Source organism: Sparus aurata, chromosome 12, assembly GCF_900880675.1.
Source record: "Sparus aurata chromosome 12, fSpaAur1.1, whole genome shotgun sequence".
NCBI classification, from domain to species: domain Eukaryota; kingdom Metazoa; phylum Chordata; class Actinopteri; order Spariformes; family Sparidae; genus Sparus; species Sparus aurata.
Genome location: NC_044198.1, coordinates 3,204,774 through 3,229,703, shown reverse-complemented (window position 1 = coordinate 3,229,703; position 24,930 = coordinate 3,204,774). Strand labels below are relative to the sequence as shown.

Here is a 24,930-nt window from a genome sequence, read left to right as displayed (position 1 = left end):
ACAGTATCTCTGCAACACAAAACACCTTTCCTTTCCTTGCCAAAGCATAAACACCGTCGTATCTCCAACCTGAAACAGCCTCTACAAAGAGGAACAAAATTATAATTGTTTTAAAATTAAAATGATTTAACTTTTAGTATTGTTTACACTTTCCATTGCAAAGTGGAGTAAACAGATATTGAGTTTCAACAGAACTCAATAAAGTGGTGTCCTAGAACATAAACATGTATTAAAAATTACAACTACCATCCCTGAGGTCTGCTGTTATACCCATTCAGTAACAGAATGAATGAATGATGAAGTGCACAAAATGAGACTTCAAATGTCACTGATTTCATTTGATTTATTTTTTGCAATAAAGATGTACAAAGTATTGGTAATCATAAATGTTAAAATGTTAGAAAAAGCATATCTGTGACTGTTAACAGTACAGTGTATCAAAACATCACTGCTTCAACCAGCTGGGTTGATCCCATCCACATTTATGTGAAAGAGGAGAAAACAGCTTTGATCTGCTTTTGTTGTCATGTCTTTTCTTCAAAAGGCATTAAAAAGATAGAAATACACAGACTCAAAAAGAAAAACACACAATTTGCTAAAATCAAAAGGCAACATAACAATAAAAAGAAAAGAAAAAAATCAACATGTAAATTAACTTACAACCAAAACCAAGATATTTAAGACAAAAAGAAAAAACAGCAGAGAAAATCTAAACTAAAATAAATATCTTTCTCCATATTGAAATTCGACATAATTATTCCCCATCCTTAATTTATGCCATTAGACTACGACGTTTATTTACAGGTTAACTTTTATGTTTGCAGTGTGGACAAGGTTGACCACCATGAGATACAAAGTTGATGATTTTATTACAATATCATCCGTCATCATGGCTTGACACATGACGGATGAAGGCTGGAGAGAAAGTGGGGCTTTGGCAAAGAAATGCATACACTAATTAGTAGGTGGGTGACATATGAGTACAGGTGACATTTGGTTTCTTCAGTAGAACACAGTAGTATTATCGGACAGGCTTCAGAATCTATCTATAGGACATAAATGAAGAATACCACACACACAAACACTATTATTTGGTTGTAAAAGGTTTGTTTCACCTAATGTGACATATCAAAGACAAAGATACCCTCTAGGTCAGACTGATACATTTATACGTGTGTATATAGGCATATTCTTTATTATACAAATATAGAGTAACCCGTGTTCTTGTTGATAATGTTTTTGCTCTGTAACAGTAAAAGAGAGCGAATGCTTCACAGCAGAACAATGAACAGAGTTTAAAGATACACTCCTTGATTTTGTTATAATGCACAATATTGCCCCCAAATGACAGAATCTCCCTCTCGCTCATTAATGTTTTCACACCTGGCAAAAAGTAAAGTATGTGCTATATATGAATTGTCATAGTATACTCTTAGAAGTTACTATACAAGAAATCAATGTACTTCTTGTACATTTGTACCAATAGGAAATGATGCAATACTTGCACCGATGGATGCCAATCAAACTATAAATTTGGAATGCCACTGGCACGTAATGTGGCACTGAAGTGATTTAGGCCCAACCCGAACACACCTTGCTGCTACCACTTAGCCCTAGCACTCCATTTTGCACCTTCACACTTAAGAATAGGGTGTCCAGATTCTTGTTGGGACTGAGGAGTAGGGTGGGTGAAGTATTGGGACACACTTCGAACTCTCAAGTGTGTGTTGTTATGGTCCTTTTCTTCATAATCGCTACTAGTTTGCTGATGACTTGGTAGCTAACTTACTAGCTAAAGTTACATTGTTACAGCTGATTTGTGAATGCATTTTGGTGCCTGAAATTTCACTTCTTTCACTTTTTTTTGATGGCTTGAATGATAGTGTGAAGTTGTTAATCTCCATCAAAAAAAATGACAAATGCCACAGTGATAACACCAGGATTGTCACAGTAAGAGAAATCGGCAAAACTGAAGATACTATATTGGAAATGTCTGGCAATGTCTGTTAAGTTTAATGCCATAAATGATGACTGATGACATATGAGGGTCTTGAAGGGTTGTTCAATTTCATATGTTGAGATTTCAACCACTACCCCTTCCAGCGCTGCAATTTCACAACTTCTGGTGTCTATCAAGAAAAAATGTATTATTTTTTAATTTAAAGGGTCGAAATCAAATATAACAATCAGATGTCTTGACTTTTAGTCTCTACTTTAGGTCAAATGCACTTTTTATAGTTACAAAACTCTAACATTCATAAATTTCCACTTCCTTCCTCCCTCAAACCTAGGGCAAATATAAATTCAGTCTAATTAGATGTGGAAAGGTCTGTTTTCCAAAGGTCTGAATCCTGACTCAAGACCCAGACCTCTAACAGTAACAATGAGCTGGCAAGATATGGTGGCATTTGGCAGCGCTATTGTGCTATAACTGAACCAGGGACAGTCTTTGACTGTGTTTTCAAAAGGTCTTCAGTTCCTCACCCAGTACTTGTTTTTACATACTTGAAAAGTACTCAAGGTGTATTGAAAACACTGGTGACCATGAATGTTTATATAATTAATGTGTATGTACTGAATGCTTATTTACACTCAAACAACAGCACAGAGTAAGAAGTGACAGGATGCAGTCCAGTGAAGCTGACACACAGCACTGTGCTAACTGCAGTCTATGCAGGACACAATTTATATACACAAGAATTGAAAACAGAAGCAGTACTATGTATGTACTAACTCCTAACCGTAGTCTTCATTAATATACAGTACATTCAGCTAACCTACGAATCGTATCACATTCGTCTGTTAAAATTGCATACAGTAAAGGACATGAAGGACACAAGGACAAGCTAAATGCCAAACCTGCCTGTTTCTAGGAAACACAGTGAAAAAAAAAGTACATAACAAATGAAGAGAACCCTGTTTTATTCCATTATGTTTGTGGCAGATTTTAATAGTAACAATAATCTCCGGTTGCCATAATAGACCCTTTCCTCTCAATCGTGTTGCAGTTTAGGTCCAAGTTCACTTTTCTGTTTTCGAATAAACTGCACATCTAGATAAACATTATCCTGCTTAAACCATGGCCTTTTATGTTATTCGTCATTCAGATGAAATCATTCATTATGCAGAAGATTGATGTTAGCGATACTGAAGCCAGTCTTGGTGTGTTCAGACTGAACAAAAATATTCCCGATGTTATCCATTCACATTTGGCAGATTTAGTCTTTAAGCAGTCTACGTTTACGAGACATTAATGACCCTCCAAGCGTTCACTGTTAACTGGCTTGCAACTTTGATTTAAAAAACAAAAAAAAAAAACTTACCAGCACCTTCCAGTTCATACTTTATTTTCTAAAAGATTCATCTTAGTGTTTTTTTTCCTCCTTTGTCTACGGGAACTGGAACTGACTTGAGCTGAGCATGATTTTTTCCTCACGCTGAGATATTTCTAACTTGCGCTAATTTAGGCTGCCCGGTGCGGAAGACACGGGTGCATCAATTAGTCTAAAAATGTACTATGTATTCAGTCTGAACACGCCTTTAGAATACATGTAACTCAAAGGGGAATTCCGGTGTCATTCCAATGTTTTAAAATTTGGGCCGTATACATTTACATATTTCGATGTGTAAATGACTCACACCTACCAAGCGTTTTGGCATCGGTTCAGTAGATCGCCTCACCTGGCAGCTGCAACAGGTCTGCAATAGCTGCAACGTAAACCTTTGGGACAACACAGACTGTCACAGTTACATCCACTAAAACAGGCCTGTTGCAGCTGCCAGATGAGGCAACCTACTGGACCAAAATCTAAAACTTATGGTTAATAATCTTACACACCCATACATGTGAATATAGAGGCACAGGTTTAAAAAGAGCAGAATTTCCCTTCAACCACAGTAAAAGTCGCAGTTTTGGGTCGGTTAATAAATAGCTGCGTGGTTTTAAAATAATTTGGCCAAGTCACCACTCTCTGTGACCCAACAGTAGGACACTTTAGAATCAGCGTGTATAAACTGTAAAATGGTCTATAAATGGCTGTTCTTGGAGCCATGGTAAGTGCTCCTTAAATGAACTGAGGCGAGTAGATCCTTTCACACGAAGGAACGATGGACCTTTATTACAAGTACTTACTCAACACAAGCTCATATGCATAGAGGTATATCTTCACACAGCCATGACACATTCTAATGTCACATTCTTCCTGCCAGCAAGTCGCTTATTCTCTCTGCCCATCCAGGCTTTGTGGTAATGTGAGATCAGCAGTCCATCACACACCCAGACACACAAGCAGTCAGACAGGAGGCCAAAAACTTAAGACTACTGTGACTCTGGGAAAGTGGAATATGTAACAATCTGCTGATTGATCACTTCACCAGCAACATGCAGGCCTTACAGTAAGCTCTGTAACAGACTAACGAAGGTCGACTATGGGAAGAAAAGATGCATATACAGTACAGAAGACAATTGTGCTGAAACGCTCCTCCTATCATACATTACTAACGGATAGCTAATCTGCATTTACCCACCAACCGTCCAGCCAGTATGGCTTATAAGAGAAAAAGAACTCGTGACAATCGTTAGTTCTAGCATTAAGGCAAAGTTTTAACTAGCAGACACGTGGACAAAAAACAGCTGTTGAAAGGAAAACTTAACTCAATGGTTAAAAAGCTACATGGGAGAGAAAGTCTTTCCACCTGACGCGGCTGGAAAAATACGTTCACATCTTTTCAAACAAACAAGCGGATCCTAACATTAAGATCCACGGAAACATTTTTAGGCAATATGCCTAAAAGATGAATTGTGTCTTGTGTCGAGTAGTAGAGGCCATCGGAAATATTCAACAGCTTAAAAAGGAAGACTTAAAAGTGACTAACAAATAAAAACCCCAAATAAACATGTTGATTAGGGTAAAAGAGAAAGAGAGATGACAAAGTCTTCATGCAATCAAGTGGACAGCCTTCAATAAATTCACGAAATCCACTCGCATAAATACTCCAAGAAAGAATCACATTTAAAACTCAATAAAACTAACTATTATAATCAATATATACCAATATAATAGGCAATATTGTCAATCTAGATAGAGATTATAATTATTTCATCTGATTCAACTGGAAGGCACATCCATAAGGCTTAAGACGGTGTTGCAAAGCTTTCTGCATGGTTCTCTCCCAATATCTAAGGAAAACAACAGGGTGATTATTGCTGCATCACAAACACAACAAACTGGTCCAATTAATTTAACAAATATGACATCAAGATATTCCATGTCACGGGAACAATGTGGACATTGTGTACAACTGCTTTGGAGCCTGAGAGAAATCAACTTTGACAAAAATGTAATTTTCATGGGAAAAAAAATAATTAAAAAAAAAGAGCTACAAGAGAAAAACCCGACATCTTTAAATAAACAGAAAGAAAGGAGCAGAGTGGGCCACCTTACAACCATCCCCGCCTACCCCAACCCTGACATTCCTCAACCGCTTGTAGAGCTTACACATCTCAACCAATACCACTTCCATCATCTTTATTCATTATCATTAGAATTACTATTACCAGCATTGTTTCCTTCTGTGGCTGTGTTTTCTATTGTCTCTGGAGTGTATGTGGTGCACCTCTAGGTTTGGACTGGATCTGGGATGTGTATGTGGGTCTGCTTCCAGAGGCAGAGGTGGATGTGAGAAACTTGGATGTTCTTCTCCGTGCGTGTATTTAAGAGTAGAAAGTGAGGACGCTCTGGTGGTTGCCACGCACCAGAAGCATGGGTGGCAGGTCCTTAGACAGTCCCTCCAGCCAGGCCATATACAGAGCGCTCGACACGGCGCCCTTCCTGGCCAACGGCAGACTCCTGCATGGAGGAAGAGGGAGAGGAGGAGGAAGAGCAGAGAAATAAATATGAAGAAATCTAATAAAACACCAAAACCATATATCACCTATTAGCTTATGAGTTAGTGAGGTCACTTCTCCTGTGTAGAGGAGCTCTGTCCCATTCAAAAGACACTGCTTATAACTAAAGGCTAAAACACTGAACTTCTCCTGACTATCACTACTGATTTCTCAAATCAATTTCATTCCTATCCACAAAGTCGAAATTGTATTTGTTTTCTGATGATCCTTAGAGAATTTACAAAAACAGTGTGGACAGATGGAGCACTGTGTATTGAAACAAAGGAAAGTGTGAAAAAAAGGAAACTTTTCCAGTTTTTAACAACCTTGGTTATTAAAAAGGAACAAATTTGCAGGAAAAAAATGTAAACGTGGGTCATGCAGATGTGCATCCTGCAGTAAAATGAATAGCAGCCTCTGTGATTTGCTAATCGCATTGTTTCAAATTGTGATTTCTATTTAAAATCGATTAATAATTTAGCCCACAGACAGAGACTGTCCACATAGTTTGTTTATTACACAACTGCTGACAATACATGTGAACTCTCACCCGGTCAGCGTGAAGCCTTCAGGGATTTACTTGCCAAACACAGAATCTACCCACATTTGGGGGTAGTTCATTTCTGACTCTCTGACAAGCATCTATGTAAAATTTTATAAGATTCATTTCTGGATTTTATAAATGGATATCATCCATATCATTCAAATGAACGTGAAAAATGTTTTTACACCGGACCTGCATCTCTACACTGAATATCAACATTTCTTAATCCAAAATGCTTTGGAGCGAAGTCTATTCAAGACATACACTTTCCGTGTTACAAAAAGGTGCTGTCCTATAAAATATACATATTTATTATATATTCAAGAGCCTGCATTGAAGTACTGTGTTTGAGATTAAATAAGATGGTGGATTTAGGTTCATGCCCTTGTGCACTGTTTAAAGTCTGAAAAGCCTTCAGAAGTTTACAATCCTATAGTATGAAACAGGATTTTCCTGCTCAGAAACTCGTCATCACCGTCACTTTGGAGGCTACTTACATGACAATGAGGTTGGCTGTGCTTGAATGCTCCTTCAGCAGTTCGTTCAGTCTGATCTGACGATTAGTCTGAAAAGCAAAACAAACAGGTTGAAACATGCAAGTATCTACTTACTCGATTACCATCAGAGGCCGCTAAAATGCTGACTCTGTGCCAGCAGTACAACTCACAGTGCTACACTGTTTGCATACACTCAACTGTTTCTACTCTAATTGTTCAAAGAACCTAGCAGAGTATTGACCTTAGCGCGGTAGAGCTCCAGTTCATTGTCAGTGATCCTCCAGGGTTCGCTGTCCTTTAGTCTCTCAGCTGCTTCCTGCTCCATGTCGTCTTCTTTCAGCCGATACGGCTCGATCATCTCCTCAAAGGCCGACACGCTGCACAACAATAACAGCGGAGGGTTAATCTCCTTAGACCCCCAGAAGACAACATCGCAAGGCCCTAAAGACATTTCCAACTTAGGTTGCCTTTACATGATTCTTTTTAATGTATGACAACCATAGACATGAATACAAGTTGATAGTTAAGTAATGTTATTTTCTCCTGCCACTTATATGGTCAAATCAAGATCTAAAGCATAACTGATTCTAGACTGATCCTTTCGGTTACACAAGAATGATTAAACAACAACACTGTTTTTCACCAACATGACGAAAAATGATGTAGAACGGTGTAGAAAAGCAGTACTTGTGTCATCAAATCAACTCTAAAAACATGAAAGTATTTGTCCGTCCAAAGTGAAGGGAAATATAATCTGTCCCTCTGAATGTCAGTATTGTGCTGATGTCATGTCTTTACAGGAACAGACCACATGAGGGTGGCAGTGACTCACACTTTTTACATCGCCTTCTAGCCAAGGACCCCATCTATCAGTATCTTATAATCAGAAAACAGGGTAGAGCTGGGGTTTGAGAAGTGTACAAGCTGAGGAGTCTCAGTTGCAGAATGCATAAAGAGTGAAGTCAAAAACTTCTGACAGAATGTAAAGAAACCACAGACACCTCTACAAAATTTGAAACCTAACAAAGCCAAGCTACACGAATGGCCTCTGTTCCAAAAGTCCAAAAACCAAGACCTCTACCCACCCACAGACACAAACTCCAGTCCCCTGCATGCAAGTTGTGGGCAAGATTTATCACCCAATATGGATGCAAGAAGTGATGTATGTTATAAATAACGATGGATATACATCAGCAGTTGGTGAATACCTGGAATTAAAAGCTGAAATGCTAACCTCATATCCACCTTTTGATGTCAAAGCCAAATATTTTCAGTGTACATCAATATAAAGGAAGTGGCCTCGCTGTTCCAATAGTTTTGGAGGGGACTGTAATTGCTTTAAACTGGGGATATACTGAAACCTGTGTGGTTGTCCAAGACCACTGGGGCATGTTCTAGTGACTGGAGCCTTTATTTAACTCGGCAGCAGAGACTAGCCTTTCTTTGGGGTCATCATTCATAATTACATGCAAACTCTTCTCCCAAGCTTCCCATTGGCTTTATACACTAGGTATAATGTCCAGCAGAGTCATGTAATATCTCCCACTTTCTCTTCTCTTGAAGAGATACTGTTTTCATCCACTAAATTTTTCCTGGCTCTGACAGATTGATCTGATTGAAATAAACACCTGCAGTTTTGTTTAAAATCAAACAGCTCCCAGCTGCTCAATGGACAGAATTGCTCAGTTTTCTTTCTTTTTATGTGAAGCATTTGCAGGAAGCGAATCCATTTTCCATCCATTGGAATAGAAATTGTTTTTCGTGGAAATGGACAACGTATTTAATTATGTACCTTTAAAAATAATCAGTCTTTTATTTAGCCAGCTGATGTTTGAGAATTTTTCATTAAAAAGGACAAGAAAAACTTACTGTTCCTTCTTGGGCTTGGTGTTTATGTCTCCCAGGACAGTGATGTCCGAGAAGTCTATCCTAAACTTGCTTAGCAGAGTGGCCATCCTGCAAAGACAAAGCAAAAACAAAAAGCTTTGGGATGAATGCTGGGAAGAGGATGTAAGACATTTTCAATTCAAGGAGCTGTGGATAGAGATAACAGCAATGAGTCATCATGAAGGCCAAGGCAAGCTGCTTTAAATAGCTCTTTTTGAACATGGGGAGGGTGGAGGCAGGTTGGACAGGCTTTACTAGGCGCACTCTGGCATTCTGTGTATGAGAGTCATTTCCTTTAGCTTCAACTTCAAAGTAGCTGAGAGCTCGAGAGCCTCATCTGTAACATACAGAAGAGCTTTTGTACTACTGTCATGTTCCTGGTTTCACATATGAAAACCCACTACAAATTAAACTTAAGCTGCACTGATCAGTACTGTATATCAGGGCTCCTCACAGTACGGACAGAACAGTGAATCAAACACGACCCAGCACATACACCCTGTGTTATGAAAGCTACAAAACATTATAAAGCATAACTTTTTAAAATTGAAATAACTTTTTTCCCGATTCTGTCTGCAGATGAATTCAGTTTTAACGCTGCATTTTTCCCCATTGCTGACACTGTTATCACGGTGACATTACTGCTACTGCTTACTAGAGAGCGACAGAGCGCTGTTGAGGCTACCAAATTCATCAGTGTTAAAGCAGAGAATTTGCTACCTGTACAACCAACATGTGTCTGTTCTAGAACAGATTCTACAACTAAAATTAATGTAGAAAGGTTCTTTAACACAGGAAAGTTGATTTTCTTTTGTTGAAATACATTGGCCTACATCTGTCATTATTTTCCTCTTCCTTCACTAGAACACTTTATTTATTTGTTACATGTACCCCTGACATTGAATATAAATCAGATGCAGACCTTTAATATGTTGGAGAACCCCTGCTTTATATGAACAGTTGGTCAAATAACTTGAGTAATGCGAGCTCTGAACTTGATACAGACATGAGATTGACAAATATTCTTATGCCACTACAGGGAAGAAATCATTTTTTTCAAATGTTTAACCTTTCAAATGATATTAAATGGCTAACATGGCAAACATAAAATGTAATGTCCGTACATGCTGCAAGAGAGTTAAAGTGGAAGTGAATGATGGCAGTCAAACAGCACAGTACGATCATTAAAGAGAGTGATAAGATGTGATGACATTACTGATGACCCCCCTTCACAGTTAGTCAGAGCAATCTTTCCTTGCAGGTGGACAGATAGTTTAAATCAGTGGTGGATTGTTATTCAGTACATTTATGAATATATTTGGTTCTTATGGGTAACGTGCAGACCAATGCAGTGTCACTGTGTCATGTTGTCAGCAGCAGCTGAGCAGATGAGTGCAGTGCTGAAAGGAAAGCAGATGGCTGCACTTTGTTCACTGCTACCAAGCTGCATGCCTGTTTTTATACGACAAGGCTTTCTGATGTCTGGTCCACCTCCATTCATATACAGGATGGGCAGGAAAAAAATAGTACCTTGAGTAACAGAAGTCAACTAGAAAGATGTAACATAATTAAGAAAGATTAACAATGCGTGGGCACAGATTGATAAAGTGATAGTACACATTTTAAAAACACCATTTTTGTTTTTTCCCCTTTACCACCGACCCCAGGGGGCCCTTCTGAATGAGAAGAAAGTGCAGTACATACGCTCGGCGGTCATGATCAATCCTGTTGATCTTGCCTCCAATGAAGACACGGATCTTGCAGTCCTTCCACCTCTTCTTGTTGGTCAGTAGGTAGGGGATCAGCAGGGTCAGACCTGGACAGGAGACATCAAATAAGTGTTCAACATAGAGTGATGGGTCATCTTACATCTGCTGTATCTCAGCTGGTTAGAGTAAAAAATCTGAATTTCAGAAAGTGTTTTTGCACAGGTCTTCATTCCCATTTTCTCCCATTTACATATGCAAAACTTTTTATCTACTTCCCAAATATGGCCAACATGTGTAGAGGTAGGTTGAGGGGACGCCACAGATATTAGCTCCCTCTGTACTGCCCCACTCACCAACCAGTAGAAGGCACTGCTGCAGCAGCCAAAACATGATCCCTCACTGGCTTCCCGCTCACAACTTTTAACTGAAGTCTTTGAACTGCATTATTACTCTGAGTTTTTTTTTTAATTATTTTTTATTTTTTTATTTATTTATTTATTTATTTTTTTTTATAATGCAATTTTTAATGTCTTTTAAATGAAATGTTTGTCTTTTAATGTAATTTGTGTGTGCCTGTAAAGCACTTTGAGTTGCCTTGTGTCTGAATTGTGCTATACAAATAAACTTGCCTTGCCTTGCCTTGCCTTACATGTAATTGACTGTGGCGCACCGCCACGGCAAAATAAAAGCCACCACACCTTAAAAATTCAGGCATAAATAAATCTAGTGTTAGAGAAAGGAAATATTTTACAGTTGTCTTCGACCACAGTATTTGACGTTAACTAGCATGTTGGATATTTAGCTTGATAATTAGCTAGAGGATTAAAATGGTCACTTAGAGCAGAGTCCTGCACGGGTCTTATTTTGCAAACCAGCCCGAACCCGCCATACTTGTAACCGCATCCGACCCGTTTTCCGTGCACTTCATACACTTAAAAAAGTAGTGATAGTGGTAACTGACTATTATTCAGAAAACATGCATATTTAGTAAACTACTCAAACAAAATTGGAAATGCTTAAAATATCATGACATATGACTTTCAGTGCAGAGTATACCCTAACCAGCCACAACATTAAAACCACTGACAGGTGATGTGAATAGCATTGATCATCTTGTTACAATGTAGTGTTCTGCTGAGAAGCCTTGGGTTCTGGCAATCATGTGGATGCCACTTGACATGCACCACCCATAAAAACACTGTTGTGGACTAATGCTATTCTTATAAACCCCCTGATTACATCCCGTCTGGACTACTGTAATTCTCTCCTCCGTGGTCTTTCTCGGAAATCACTCCATAAACTCCAACTGGGCCAGAACGCAGCTGCTCGTATCATCACCAGAACTCCCAGCCCTGCAGCAACTCCACTGGCTCCCGATAAAATCCCGCATTGATTTCAAGATTCTACTCTACTCTACTCTTCTACTACACTTTCAAATAAAATGCATTATTATTATTTTTGTTATCATTAATGCCATCTTCAGACCAAACTCAATTCAAATTTTGTTTACGCACAAAGTCAATGATAAGACATTAGACACAAACACTTGTCTATTCCGAGCAGGTGGAACAAATGATGCGATTGAAGCAATGGCGCCAAAAATGCAGCAAGTGAGCAATCTTGTGAGTAGAAAATGTTAAACTCAATAGAAATTTTCGGATGACACTGTGTTGGCTGATACTTTGCTGATACATGGACATTCATGAACAACAATGGGGGAGAGGATAATAATCACTAATCTTGGCTGTTTGTAGACACTCAGAGCTGTACGATAACACATCTACTCGTACCAAGACAGGACAAAGGAGGAGCTGCCATGGAGGGAAGTAGGTGAGACAGTGTGAGTTTTGGAATTACATCTCAGCACTGCATATGGAGCCAGAACGGTGACTTTAAAATTTGGCATCCCCAAAAAAAATTGGCATTGAAAACAAAACCAGTACTGAAAAAAGAAACATTGTCATTGAAACATTTGTATTGATAAACAGTTGTATTGGTATTGAAACAAGTATTGGCACTGAAAAAAGAAAGTAATTCAAATAATTCAAATCCGAAAATCGTATTTTATTTTATTGGGATTTTTTTGTATTTTTCAATGACAATCTTCAGATTTTTTCTTCATGTCACTTTTTTTTCAGTGACAGATTTTTTTTACAATGTCAGTTTTTTTTTCAGTGTCACTGATTTTCAGTTTCAACTTTCTGTCACTGTTTTGGCGTCGAGAGGGCGGGGCCTGAGAAGAGGGGCAAGTAGAGCGTGGTTTGCATATCATTTGAGAAGGTAATGACAGCAGCCTGCGGGAAGGCGGGGCTGGACGGTCCAGCCATGATACACCATGTTAGTGCCCGTGTGCCGGCCGTCTCTGGGCAACACAGAGTCCAACTACCTCGCAGACTTTTCTTCAAGCTCTCTCCTGATGTGCCCAAGTCTCTGTAACTGCATAACTGCACAGCATAGCTCGTATCGATCCCAACTCCATTCAGGGAACAAGCATTTCAAAAGTTGTTTGCTTGTATTCTGGCTGACAGACCTGATGTAATCAGGCTTTTACAAGACTGCATTAAGATGTTATTAATCCACATCCTTCTGATCCATTTATTGCAGTTCACAGAGAAATTTCTTCGTTTTGGGTTCATACTGATTCATGATTATCTGTATTTGCGTTACTGCGAACAATTGTTCTTTGTGCTTGGTCTGAACATGGCATAGGTACAGCCGCTCATGGCAGGGCACCCCCAGCAGTCTTATGACCGTGGCTCGACAGGTCAGGGCGTGTTTTGGCTGCACAAGGGAACCTGCACAGTATTAAGGAGATGGTTTTAATGTTGTTGCTGATCAGAGCAGACTCACTGAAATAAATTGCTAGAGGCAGCATGTAAGATTAATGGATTACATAGAAGAGTTCTGCTTGAACCAAAGAGCTCCTCTGCTGTCAATAGTGAAGAGGCTGATATGACGATGAGCTAGATATTAAGTGTCACATGTCACAGTGTCATGCCTCGGGCCTATCTCAATTCTTTACACACTGCGGGGCTGACAGACACTAAAAAATCATCCCACCCAATAAAGACTGAGTCATATTAACAAACTGTGTATGTCAGCTCCACTGATCAACACACCCTGACTGGATCCTTCTGACAGCTGTAATTTGTCATTTTCATTTTTCAGTAATTTCAGTGTCAAGCCAGGGGTCCATACCTCTTTTGAGTTAGTAGTCTGCTACATTCAATTTACTTTATCTAACTCATATTGTTCTGTGCAAATGAGTGCCAGCAGGCCTATATGTGGCATCATTTTGTTCCCTGAGTATGTGAGAATGCACATCACAAAACAAAACTCACACTAGGCAATCCATACCGTGCCCAGGCAGGGAACACTTTACTGGCCATGGCACTGTTGGAAGCTGTGTGCTTCGGCACAGTATGGTAGCTCATGTACAAGCACAAGCATGGGTGTGCAATGTGGAAATGACGTATAATCATGCGTATTGCTCTGCTTTGCATAATCGAGAAATCCAGGAATGTGAGAGGGCCATCCATGAGCAAAATTACACAAATTAAGCCAAAAAAAGTCAGTAAAGCCATGTTCTCCATGTTCTGTTGTTTTCTATTGTGCTGTGGTCGTGCTATAATGTAAAACCTATATACAAGGGATAACTTTGATCAGGCCAGGGAGAATCGTGCTTCGGCAGGGTGTTAAGTAACTGGGCCAAGTGACAACTGCAAGCAACAAATAACTGGTTTTAGGGCACAATGTATTTTCTGTTGCTTTTCTACTTTTCAGGGGCAGTACAACAAATGCAGCCCAAGTTTTGACTGACAATAAGCTTTAAAGTTCATAACCCACCAGACAGAATTATTCTACTTGCCAACAAAAGCGTGAGGCCTGGTTGTAGGGATGGGCAATGTGTCCAAACTCTTCTATCTATTCTATTGTCCCGTAAATTCCATTAAGAAATTGTTTGAAATAATCATACTGTTCTTCCTCACATTTCATTTCTTTTTCTATTTTGGAACTTCCACACAAGAAAAAAGAACTGCCTCATATGAGACACATAAAACAAAAAAAAAAAAGATTCAGAATAGTAAAAATAAAATCCTTTGAAAATGGAAGCTTTATAATTGTCAGGGTTCGTACACATTTTTCAAGGTCAATTTCAAGCACTTTTCAAGCACTTTTAAGGGTCATTTTTAAGATTTTCCAGCACCTTACTGCTGGGGTAAAATATGTATCTAAAGGAATACATATACTTGTGATTTTTTTCTTCACTTTTTATCACAATTATGTACATTGTATTATGCTGTAAACATCTAAAATTATGTTTCATAATAGCAAAAACTTCAGATATTAATTATCCAGTCTGATCCCAATTTTGTAAAAGACACAGTTATAATGTCAAGCACTTTCAAGCACTTAAACTAAAATCCAAGCACTTTTCAGACCTTGAAAACACAACATTGAAATTCAAGCACTTTCAAGGATTTCAAGCACCCGTATGAACCCTGAATTGTCTAAAGAATCAGGGCTGGACATGGACTCGAGTTTCCCTTTCACACGTGTAGCAAACAACAGGAGATCATCTGTGTCAGATCTATTCTCACTTATTGGTTATACTATCTTGGGGGCACTATCTGGCCTAAAATCGGGCTATCGGGCACTACAGCTTTTGGAAGTAGAGACTCAATGCCAATGTCGACTGTGTTTGCATTGATATCAATGCTACATGTATTTGGACATATCCACAATATCAACGAAAGACTCAAAAGCAATGTCATGAACACACCCACTCTATGATTTCTCTACATGATGACCTGTTCTACTCACACATAGACTCAATCAGGCTTTCTACCTGAGAGCTGGCAGGGAAAGCTCCTCCAGCGTAAACAGCATTACCATCACATGGCATAGGCAGCCAAAAAAACACCGACCTGACCTGGCGGCACTCTCACACTCGAGGTGTCGCATTCATATTAATAACAATAGACCTTACTTGTTTGTATGCTGCCACTTAGCTTGATAACATTCACCATTAGATTAATCTACCCAAAGTGGACATATTTCTCTGTCCCAGACTCACCTCCATCATCAAACAGCCACCACACATCCACGGTGCCCTTCCCTTGTTTCTTCTGGAACTGCTGGCTTGCCTCCAGCAGCCTCTGGTCTGAGACATTCAGTGGTACAGTTGGGCTCTTCTTGTCTGCGGGTAGGATAATGTTTATATGATCATGAGCATTTCAAACATATTACATGTTTCTAACAAAAGGTAGAAAGACGAGCTATCAAATCTGAGCAATACAGCTGCAATCAGTGTTTCCCCTTGTTCATGTTTTGTAGTTCCTGGAACTGTTCATTCTATTGGGTTTAAAAGCACCAGCAGTTTTGCTTGTTCCATTTAAAAAACTTACTTGTGTAGTGTTTTACCAAAGTCCTACCTTCCAGGCAGCTACAGTACGAAAAGAATAAATATTTTCCAATCAAGCAGTATTTTTTTCATCTTCATTTTTTTACATGGGTTTTACGTGTAAATGTTAGTAGTCTGTAGTGATTTTATGGTATTTATGTTTGCATATCAGCAAGTCTTAAAAGGGGCACTATTTAGTTTTTAAGAAGAAATTCACACTTAACAAACAAGCTGTTCTCAGAGGAAAATAAGGTCCCAGAAGACAGTTTGAAGCTAGAAAGGTGGCAGGGTCCGCCACATATAAACAAAGTAAGACAGTATAAATTGTGTTTTCGTTTAAGGTCAGTTTGTCATTCAAGTTTATTCAGTCATGAAAACAAAGAGTTTGTTTGTCTTGTTTGTTTAGGCAGAAAGAAAAATCAACCAATTCATTTTTGGCAAATCATTTCAGCACTAGTTTCATTTAATGGTGAAATGAGTTAAGATTGCAAAGCCTGCCTGAAGCCTGAAAAATAAACTTGAAAGTATGCTTTTGATATCACAAAAAAAGATGATTTGGCTGGTGTACAACTATTAAATGGACAGTATCTTTACTGTTTCAGTGGACTGGTGTCATTTTAGACAATAAAGTTTATTGTTAGCTGTATAAATATCCATATCATATCTTTGCTTCAAGGGTGTGATAACTACAGTTGAGGGATCGCTGCAAAAAATGTGTGAATATTGAAAGATATATCTCCATCTCTCTTTTTACTTACCTACATCTGCCCCAATAATCAAATATCAGTCTAATCAAAAGCAGATTGTAGCTAATGGACATCATATAAAGAGTCGGTGAACTGACTCTGATGTCGACTACACAGCTATATTTAACAAAGGTTTGCTAATATTAGCCACTATGAGTTAATGGTTATGCCAAATCGAGCAAAATCGGCAACTGAGCATGAGTGAGTTTTACTTTTTTCCTGCATGCTCATTATGTTTCTGATGTCTGGCGATTTCTTTCGTTTTCGCTTATGGACACTTGAGAAACACCGTCAATACTAATAACAGCAAACAAACAGGGAGAGAAGCTGTGAGAGTTAGCAGGACAGTGCTGGAGACATTAAATACATGAGCAGCAGTTTTCATCCTGGAAAGGAAAGCTACAGACAGACCGTCACCTCCAGAGAGACGAGAAGCAGCAGGCAAGAGACTGAAAATTCACTGGAGGAAATTGAAATGTTGGCGCACACACTCACAACATTGGGTACTCAAGACTTGGATTGAGTTAAAGGCACTATGACATACAGTACAGCATCAAAGACCGGGCTTGAGCTACAAGGAGGAGACTGTCGACAGGAGGAAAGGAGAAAGAGAAGAAAAGAGTAAATGTTATTCCCCAAAGCCAAGTAGCTAGCAGGGCCTGAAACGCAGGGCATACATGGAGAGACACAAGACAGAGACAGCAGGGTGCAGGAAGCGATGTTAATACAAGAGGAATTCAAAATATACCGTGAAGAATGAGGTGATAGAGGAAGGAGAGCAAAAGGAAAGGAAAGTATGACGCAAGAGGAAAGGAGCACACAACAAGAACAGAGTGTAAGATAAAACCAAGCAGAGAAAGCGAAAGAGAGATTTTAAGGCAACCCAATAAAGTGGATCTCCTGCCTTTTTTCAACAGGGGCTGAGTTGTAGCTTTGCCATCATCGTCGTCATCTGGGAAACGTGAGACAAAAGGAGATACAAAAAAAAATAGGCAATTGAGCTGAAATGTTGATTCGGTGTGTGATCAAGTTACAACGCAGGCACGACATGAAAAAAAAAGAGAACAACACACACACACACGCACACACACACGCACACACATAAGCGGTGAGCGTCATGCTAACAGACTGGCACTCAGGTTCATGGAAAACAAAAACCTTTTCTGAAGCTTTTCCACTGGCAGGAGGTTTTACAGAGAGCTCAACTTTTTCTCCTCATTTCTGGGAATTTCTGTGGCCTGACCTGAACAATAAAACCAGCAGTTCTGAGCCAGAACGCTCTGCTTAAAATCTATCTGGCCTCCACTGGCCATTAGTTAAGCAACATTCAAGGACATGTGAGAGTATTAAATACGCATGAATCAGTTCTAATTATCAAAGCTGAACTACTCCACTAAGACTATACTTGGATTAGAATGAAAAATCTCTCACGGTGAGTCAGAGTGGAAATTAACTCCACACTGAGGAGGGGAGCTGGGCAAAGACTCTTGTCTTAATGACAGCTCAGGTAGGAGCTTTGCTTGGAGCTAAGAGGATTACCCAAATCAAGACATTCATCTTCACACTTTGATAACCTATTTGTTTCGTAAAGGAAAAAGTAGCAATGTGTGTGGCTTAGCAGCACTGGCAGCATATTAAGGGTGATACGATGCATTCATTCTGGGTTAATGTATTGATCCACTGATCTAATACCATGCAAAGTGAAAACATCGTTCCGTGTCATCCTCTTAGGATATGCCTTCATTTGGATATTCTCAAAGCATGTTTTTTCCACCTTGTCCGCCCAAGTGCACCTCCTTCCTAAACATATAAACAGTGTAGCACCAGGTCGATAATTGCAAGCAGCAAAGATGAAGACGATGCCGATATTTCCTCTCATTTCGCAATAGATCAGCAGTGCCAACATTTTTACTAAGAGGGTAAATAATGAATATCAATTGCTAAGCTACAGTATGTGTGGAGGAAAACATCTGCTAGGCTAATTTATGCGATATAAACTGCCATAGGCTTAAGCTAATAATGGTGATTATGAAAAAAATCATTGTTTTGCCTGCTCAACATATATTATTGAGCTGAATTGTATACTTTTGTTATATGTTCTTCTTGGTAAACCAACATTATGTAGAAATTGCCATTTTGGGAATTTTGGCACACCACTCATCAAAACAAATCCCTTATGATGTAGGTACGGACTACAAACTTATTTCATAATAATATTAACTTGCTCAGAATTGCGTGGGTGGCGCTTACTGTATACACCACACTGACATTGTAGATCCTTCTCAGTCACACACACACACACACACACACACACACACACACACACACACACACACACACACACACACACACACACACACACACACACACACACACACACACACACACACACACACACACACAAGACATCTGTGGACTAACAAACTGGGCCCAGTGGGAAAACCAGGGTCACAGATCACTGAGGCGACTTCCTGTCAGAGTAGTGTGTGTGTGTGTGTGTGTATGTGTGCGTGTGCGTGTGTGTAGGCATAATAAGGGAAGCTATTGATGGATTAAGGGGTCTCTGAAAACAGTGTTGAAGGGTTTTCCTCAAGGAAAAATCTCCTCATACACAAATGCACGCACAGACAAACACACGCATGAACACACGCAAGCGCATTTACGCATGCACAAGTGCAGTGAGAATGTATACATATGATGTTATGGTACATACAGAAAGTGCTTTAATGGCTGGAATTCACAAATATAATCATCTAATGTAAAAAATCATTATTTTTTCATTTCCCTGCTGCCACGTCAGCAGTGTCTCAGCCGGATGGGACTGTAAACAGGTCTGCTGGGCAGACTAAGAGGGAATACAAAAAGCAATTCAGAAGAATGTAAAGACATTCACACTGAGGCAGGCTGACCTTTCTGTGTAGCTGGACTGTTCTGAAGGCTGGTGGCCTTGGAGGACGGTTTGGATGAATCAGCATCAGAGTCTTTGCTGGTGTCTATGGACACGATTACATCTTTCATCCCGGAGGATTTCTCCTGGGAGGACAACAACTCATCTGGGAGGACATGGAACAAGAGGACAGATGGAGGGAGGGAGACAGGGGAAGAAGAGAAAATAAGTTTTACATTTCAAAATATTAAGATAGATATTGTTTATCATAGTGTAACCTAAGAAATATAGAAAGATTATCTACCGTCCCTCAAGAGCATACCAACTTTATGAAAGAGTGACACATGCTAAGACAACCTAATTTTATGATTTAATCTGATATAGTACATTCCATGATTCTACGTGGGATTATGGACACATCTGCCATAATATGTTACATGTGAATATTGAAAAAACATTGGTTTCAAACTCATTGCTAAACCCTCTTCTGGAATCATGTTTTGGATGTTTGTTCATGTGTTTCATACCTTGTCCTTGGATATGGGACACATCCAGGCCCTCTTTCAGCCGCAGGATGACGGCACCAAACTGAGAGTCAAAGGCATCGCTGAGAGGAATAACATAGAAATAAAATATCACCATCAGCAGTGGTCAAAATGAAGTGTGATATGCTCAGCTGAACACAGACCAGGGTAACAAAGACAGGGACCATTTCAAACGGAGGACGGATAACAACCGCATACAACAGGTTTAAATCTCTGTCTCAAGTCTTGCAGTTTCAACCTTGAAGTTGCAACATCGTAACTCATTGAATGGAAAGTAAAGGTCACATTGCTGAGCGCATTAGCTGTGCTTTTAATATTGTAGTGCTGAACCATCTCTGACCTTCAGCTCAAATGCCATAATCCTACACTTTACAATCAGGAACTCGTTCAGCGTAAATCCTTCACTCATATTCTCACATGACTGACTCAGGGTCCGGCAGGCATCAGGGTTTCACATGGACCAACACTGTTCTCCTGTGTGTGTGTGTGTGTGTGTGTGTGTGTGTGTGTGTGCGCTTGAGACAAATTAAGTCGGCTAGCTATACTTTGGAGGCCAAGCAAAGAAAACTTGAATACTATTTGGGGACATACTACTGGTAGGATGCCTTTTGAAATGTTGCAATGGTAAAGGGCTCGGTAGTCGATTAACTTACTGGATCATACTGATGTAAGTCTCCACATTCATCATGTCGCCATCCCTCCAGTCGTTCTTGAAGCCTAGCACCAATGTGTTCGGCTTCAGGCGACCCAGACCAGCGGCCTTGGAGGGAGAAGAATTTAAATCACAAATTAATTCACACCTCTACTCATTTCTTGCCTACTTGCGTAAGAATCACTGGCACTGGTATTCTGAAAAATGAAGACATTCTGGGACTGTTCAAGCTGTTATCGGTTGTATGGAGACAGCTGTAACTTAATTCACAGCAACAAATACAAACAGAGTACACTGAGCCAACACTGCTGGCTGTTATCACTGAATAGCAAACAACTTCACTGAGGAACATCAGTCTCTAGACCTACACAACCTGTGATATTATCCAGAGCAAGGCTAAATCCATTTGAGATCTCTTTCCTGGCAACACTGGGCTGTTTTCTTACCTGGAGCAGGTACTGTGTGCCCTGCCTCATGTCCTCAGCAAACACTGGCGTGTAGAAGGCCTTGCACTCATTTTTTAGCAGCCAGCGCTGATATCGGGCCTGGTCTGTGGCCAGCTCTTTGAAGTTTGGCCTTCTGTAGCCCTGTGGGGGGGACACGGACACACACACACACGGACACACACACACACGGACACACACACACACACACACACACTAATTAATCCCATAGCCTTGCATTCTGATATGTTGGAAGTCTGCAGCCAATAAAATGACCATGTGGGCAGCTGTGTAGGTCTACATTTTCAAGGTTAGACATCACAAGGAACTTAATTTAATCAGATTTTCACTGAAGACGTCAACCTGTTGAACATGTTCTTTTCTGAATCTCCTCATCAATGACTTTCTTTATTTCTGAAGCAAAGAGCTAACAAAGATGCACTTCAGATAGGAAACTGAAATGCCATTAGCTGGGAATGTTTACACGTTTAACTTGTGCTATGGTCCCTAATGGAAGCAGGCAGGAGGACAGATCAGAGGCCACTTGTGGAGGGTGCCGTGTTCCACAGAGCCAGAGAGCTGCTGGACTGCACAGAGCCTCATTCATCTAATCAAAATGGACTTTCCATTGTGAATCAGTTATGCCTGCCAGGGGATTTGTAAAAGGCTTTTTACACTGTGTATACAGCAGTGAAACAAACGTATCAACTGTATCACCACTGAGGCTCACTGATGTGCTCATTTCTGAGCTCTAAGCTGTTACAATTTGAGCAAAACAGAGAGATGACAAAACTGCCAAAACTGTTTTAAAAGGAAAATTAGCTTCAAATGACATTGACAAAGAATTCATTTAAAGCAAAAAGAGAAAATATTGATTGGTAGCTGGTTGCAGCAGCTACAGTCTGGCCTTTAAACAGCATAAAAAAGCACCCGTTTCCTAATCCAGAACAGACCCTGGACAGCAGGGTCAATACATCAGGCTAAGAAACAGGTATAACATTCAAATTGTAGTGCCCTTAGGTAAAACCTTTGCTTGGGGGATCAACATGTGAAAATTCTTAACTGCAGAACTTGTACGCTTTAATTATATCCTGACTCAGTCTGCTGTTAACTCTGATTCTGCAGGGCTCGAACCAAACAGCGTTGCCTTGTCCCCCCCAGTCTGGATGGCATAAAATGTACGTTAGGAATACACAATCCCGAATGATAAGTTGAAATGAATACTTCTGGCTCTGGGGAGTACCGGCCCATCTATCCCTACAGTCACAAAAGGCTTTCTGGAAGGACTTTGTGAAAATGTTGCTGTAATTAAACCAATAGGGCATTGAAAATCTGTATTGATATCAGCAGGAGGGGAGCTAGTGAGCAGCAGAGTCCTGCCATATGTGTGCAGCGCATAGAGAAACTGTCTTTCGATTGATCTGATCTGTTCTTCTAATCAGACCACCCATTAAATGCATATCGGCTGATAATGATAACAATCAGAATACCCTTAATGCTATTGTTTTATGATATTTTGCATTTTGTGTTATTCTCTTCGTATTATACATTTCTGAGCTGATTTTTCTGTTCTTCATGTATGTTTAAGGAGTTTGTGTGTCTGTCTACTGTCTCTCATGTGTGTTATTGTTAAGTTTTATGTATCTAAAGCATGTATATGGACGGGCCTTTCAGATTAGCTCAGGCTGGGAATGTTGTGGTGTGTGGCATTGATTTATGCAACATACTTATCCCAGTAAAATAAGAATTAAACAAATAAATAAATTAGTTTCCATACATACTGATATCTGTAACATCGGTACTTTTAGATACAATTTTTTCATCAATAACATATTTCAATTTCACTGTTGTGGTTTTTAGAGCATACTCTTAACAAAAGGTAAAAGAACATCAATAACAGTGTTCTCAGTGTAATCTGCTCACCGTGCGAATATGACCACAGATCATCAGGCCCACGTTCTTGGTGAAGGTGTGAACCAGGTCAATGATAGCTGGACGAGAGTTGGGGTATCCAGTCATCACCAAACACTGAGGTCTACAATCAGGCACATCCAAGAGCGAACATCAACATGTCATATTTAAAGCATCATCAGCTTTTACATCTGCAGCCTGTTTCTTCTGATCTTAACAGCGGCTTCTAGTCGTCTTAGCATGCAAAAATGAAAACAGGAGCAGAGTAGTGCACATCAAAGCAAATATGTTAAGCACCATGGGATTTAATGGAGGAGACAAGAGAGAGGTCAGAGGATCGCACGAGTCACTGTGAAGACACCATCAGATGCCTTTTAATCTCCTGCTACCATTGGAACCATCCAGAGGCACATCATCACTAATTTGTCCTCCAAATCATGTGCAGGAATGCAGAATTAACACATGGTGGATATAGTGTGTAAATAACTATTACCTCTTTTTGATGAGAGCTGCAACATGTTTTTGATCTATTTAGTATTTTACCCATATAACACATTATATGCACCCATTTTACAATATGTTTGGCTGTATGAAGTGATTTTGTGTACATTCACCATACAATTATTAGGTTTTTGTTCATACTGTCAGAAAAGCAATAATTCTACTTTGATAATCACAGTACAAACTACAACCTTAACAATTCACATGCAAGTTAAATTAAAGGAAAAGTTCATTAATGGTGATTTCAACAATACTGCCAGACCATAATCCCAGTTAAAGACACAAAACACTAAACTGCTTTTTTTCCCCATCTTTTATTGATTGAGAAACTTGGCTGTGTAGGACAATATGAACAGTATGTGAGCTGTCAGCCAAATTTGTTTGACAGTAGGCCCAATTTCCTTTATGCCATAACTTGATAAAAACAAATGCTCGATCTCGTTTGTTTATGCTTTGACACGATATTTCCTGATGTATTTGATGTATGTAAGTTTTCAAACTTTAGGGTGCAGACACCAAACTGTTATCTTACTACTAGTGGCGACTGTTGCGTTGCCTCATGTCACCTGTGTTTCAGTCCAAATGCTGCCAAATGCTGAAATTGTGCCAAAGACACCAGCTGACGGCCAACTAGCTTGTACATTCTGTGCTTGCATGAGAGGGAAATAGCTTTCCATACCACCAAGTAGCAGTAGTCTGTATTTGTCATTAAAAAAATAAACCAGAAAGCTCAATACTGCAGATGCACAAACTGATAATAGGCTGATTTGATAAAGCAGTGTTATTTAAACCACTTTTGCTTACATAGTCACTACTGAGAATATGTCTGATATAAAATAGCAAATGGCATTGGTGGAGAGGTAAAATAAGGGTAAGCAGCACTAAATGGGTAAAATCAAGAATATTACAGTGACAGGGCTTCCCCTTTCTTTCCCCATGTATCACTGATTTGCTTAGCTGAATGGTCAATCAGAGTTATTTCACTCACCGATGGGCCCCACCGCTGATTCAACATGCTCAGTCAACCAAAAAGTCGACAAGGGCCCACTGCAACAACTAGCACGCAACAATGGCCTGGTGTGTCAGGGTCCTCAGAATATTTTGTTATGGTCAAGTTCTTTATTTAATACTGATGCATTTGGTAGTTAACCATGTTAAAATCCTTTCAGTGAAGTTCCCCAAACTTAAGCCCTGTACCCAAGAACAAGGGTACACAGAACTGGCACTGCAACGTATGAATTGGACTGGTAGCAATATAGAACATTTAACAAACATTACCCAGCAGCCTACAAAGGCCCAGTTACACGGTCTACATTG

The 24,930-nt window shown here is 39.7% G+C and overlaps 1 protein-coding gene across 2 annotated transcripts in view; it reads right to left on the bottom strand.

The window, feature by feature from the left end:
* Nucleotides 1–328: 328 nt before the first annotated feature.
* slc12a2 (solute carrier family 12 member 2) overlaps nucleotides 329–24,930 on the bottom strand; it is a 66,517-nt gene continuing 41,915 nt past the window's right edge. The window contains exons 16-27 of one of the 2 annotated variants that reach the window (XM_030434669.1): nucleotides 23,125–23,236; nucleotides 21,205–21,345; nucleotides 20,760–20,866; nucleotides 20,089–20,168; nucleotides 19,584–19,727; nucleotides 17,579–17,626; nucleotides 15,602–15,724; nucleotides 10,520–10,631; nucleotides 8,798–8,884; nucleotides 7,170–7,305; nucleotides 6,929–6,996; nucleotides 329–5,849 (exon numbers count right to left, since the gene is read on the bottom strand). In XM_030434669.1, the coding sequence (XP_030290529.1) occupies nucleotides 5,714–5,849; nucleotides 6,929–6,996; nucleotides 7,170–7,305; nucleotides 8,798–8,884; nucleotides 10,520–10,631; nucleotides 15,602–15,724; nucleotides 17,579–17,626; nucleotides 19,584–19,727; nucleotides 20,089–20,168; nucleotides 20,760–20,866; nucleotides 21,205–21,345; nucleotides 23,125–23,236 (1,294 nt within the window). In that variant the 3' untranslated portion in view covers nucleotides 329–5,713. The remainder of the gene's footprint in view (nucleotides 5,850–6,928; nucleotides 6,997–7,169; nucleotides 7,306–8,797; nucleotides 8,885–10,519; nucleotides 10,632–15,601; nucleotides 15,725–17,578; nucleotides 17,627–19,583; nucleotides 19,728–20,088; nucleotides 20,169–20,759; nucleotides 20,867–21,204; nucleotides 21,346–23,124; nucleotides 23,237–24,930) is intronic. The other variant, XM_030434672.1, reaches the window with a different exon arrangement.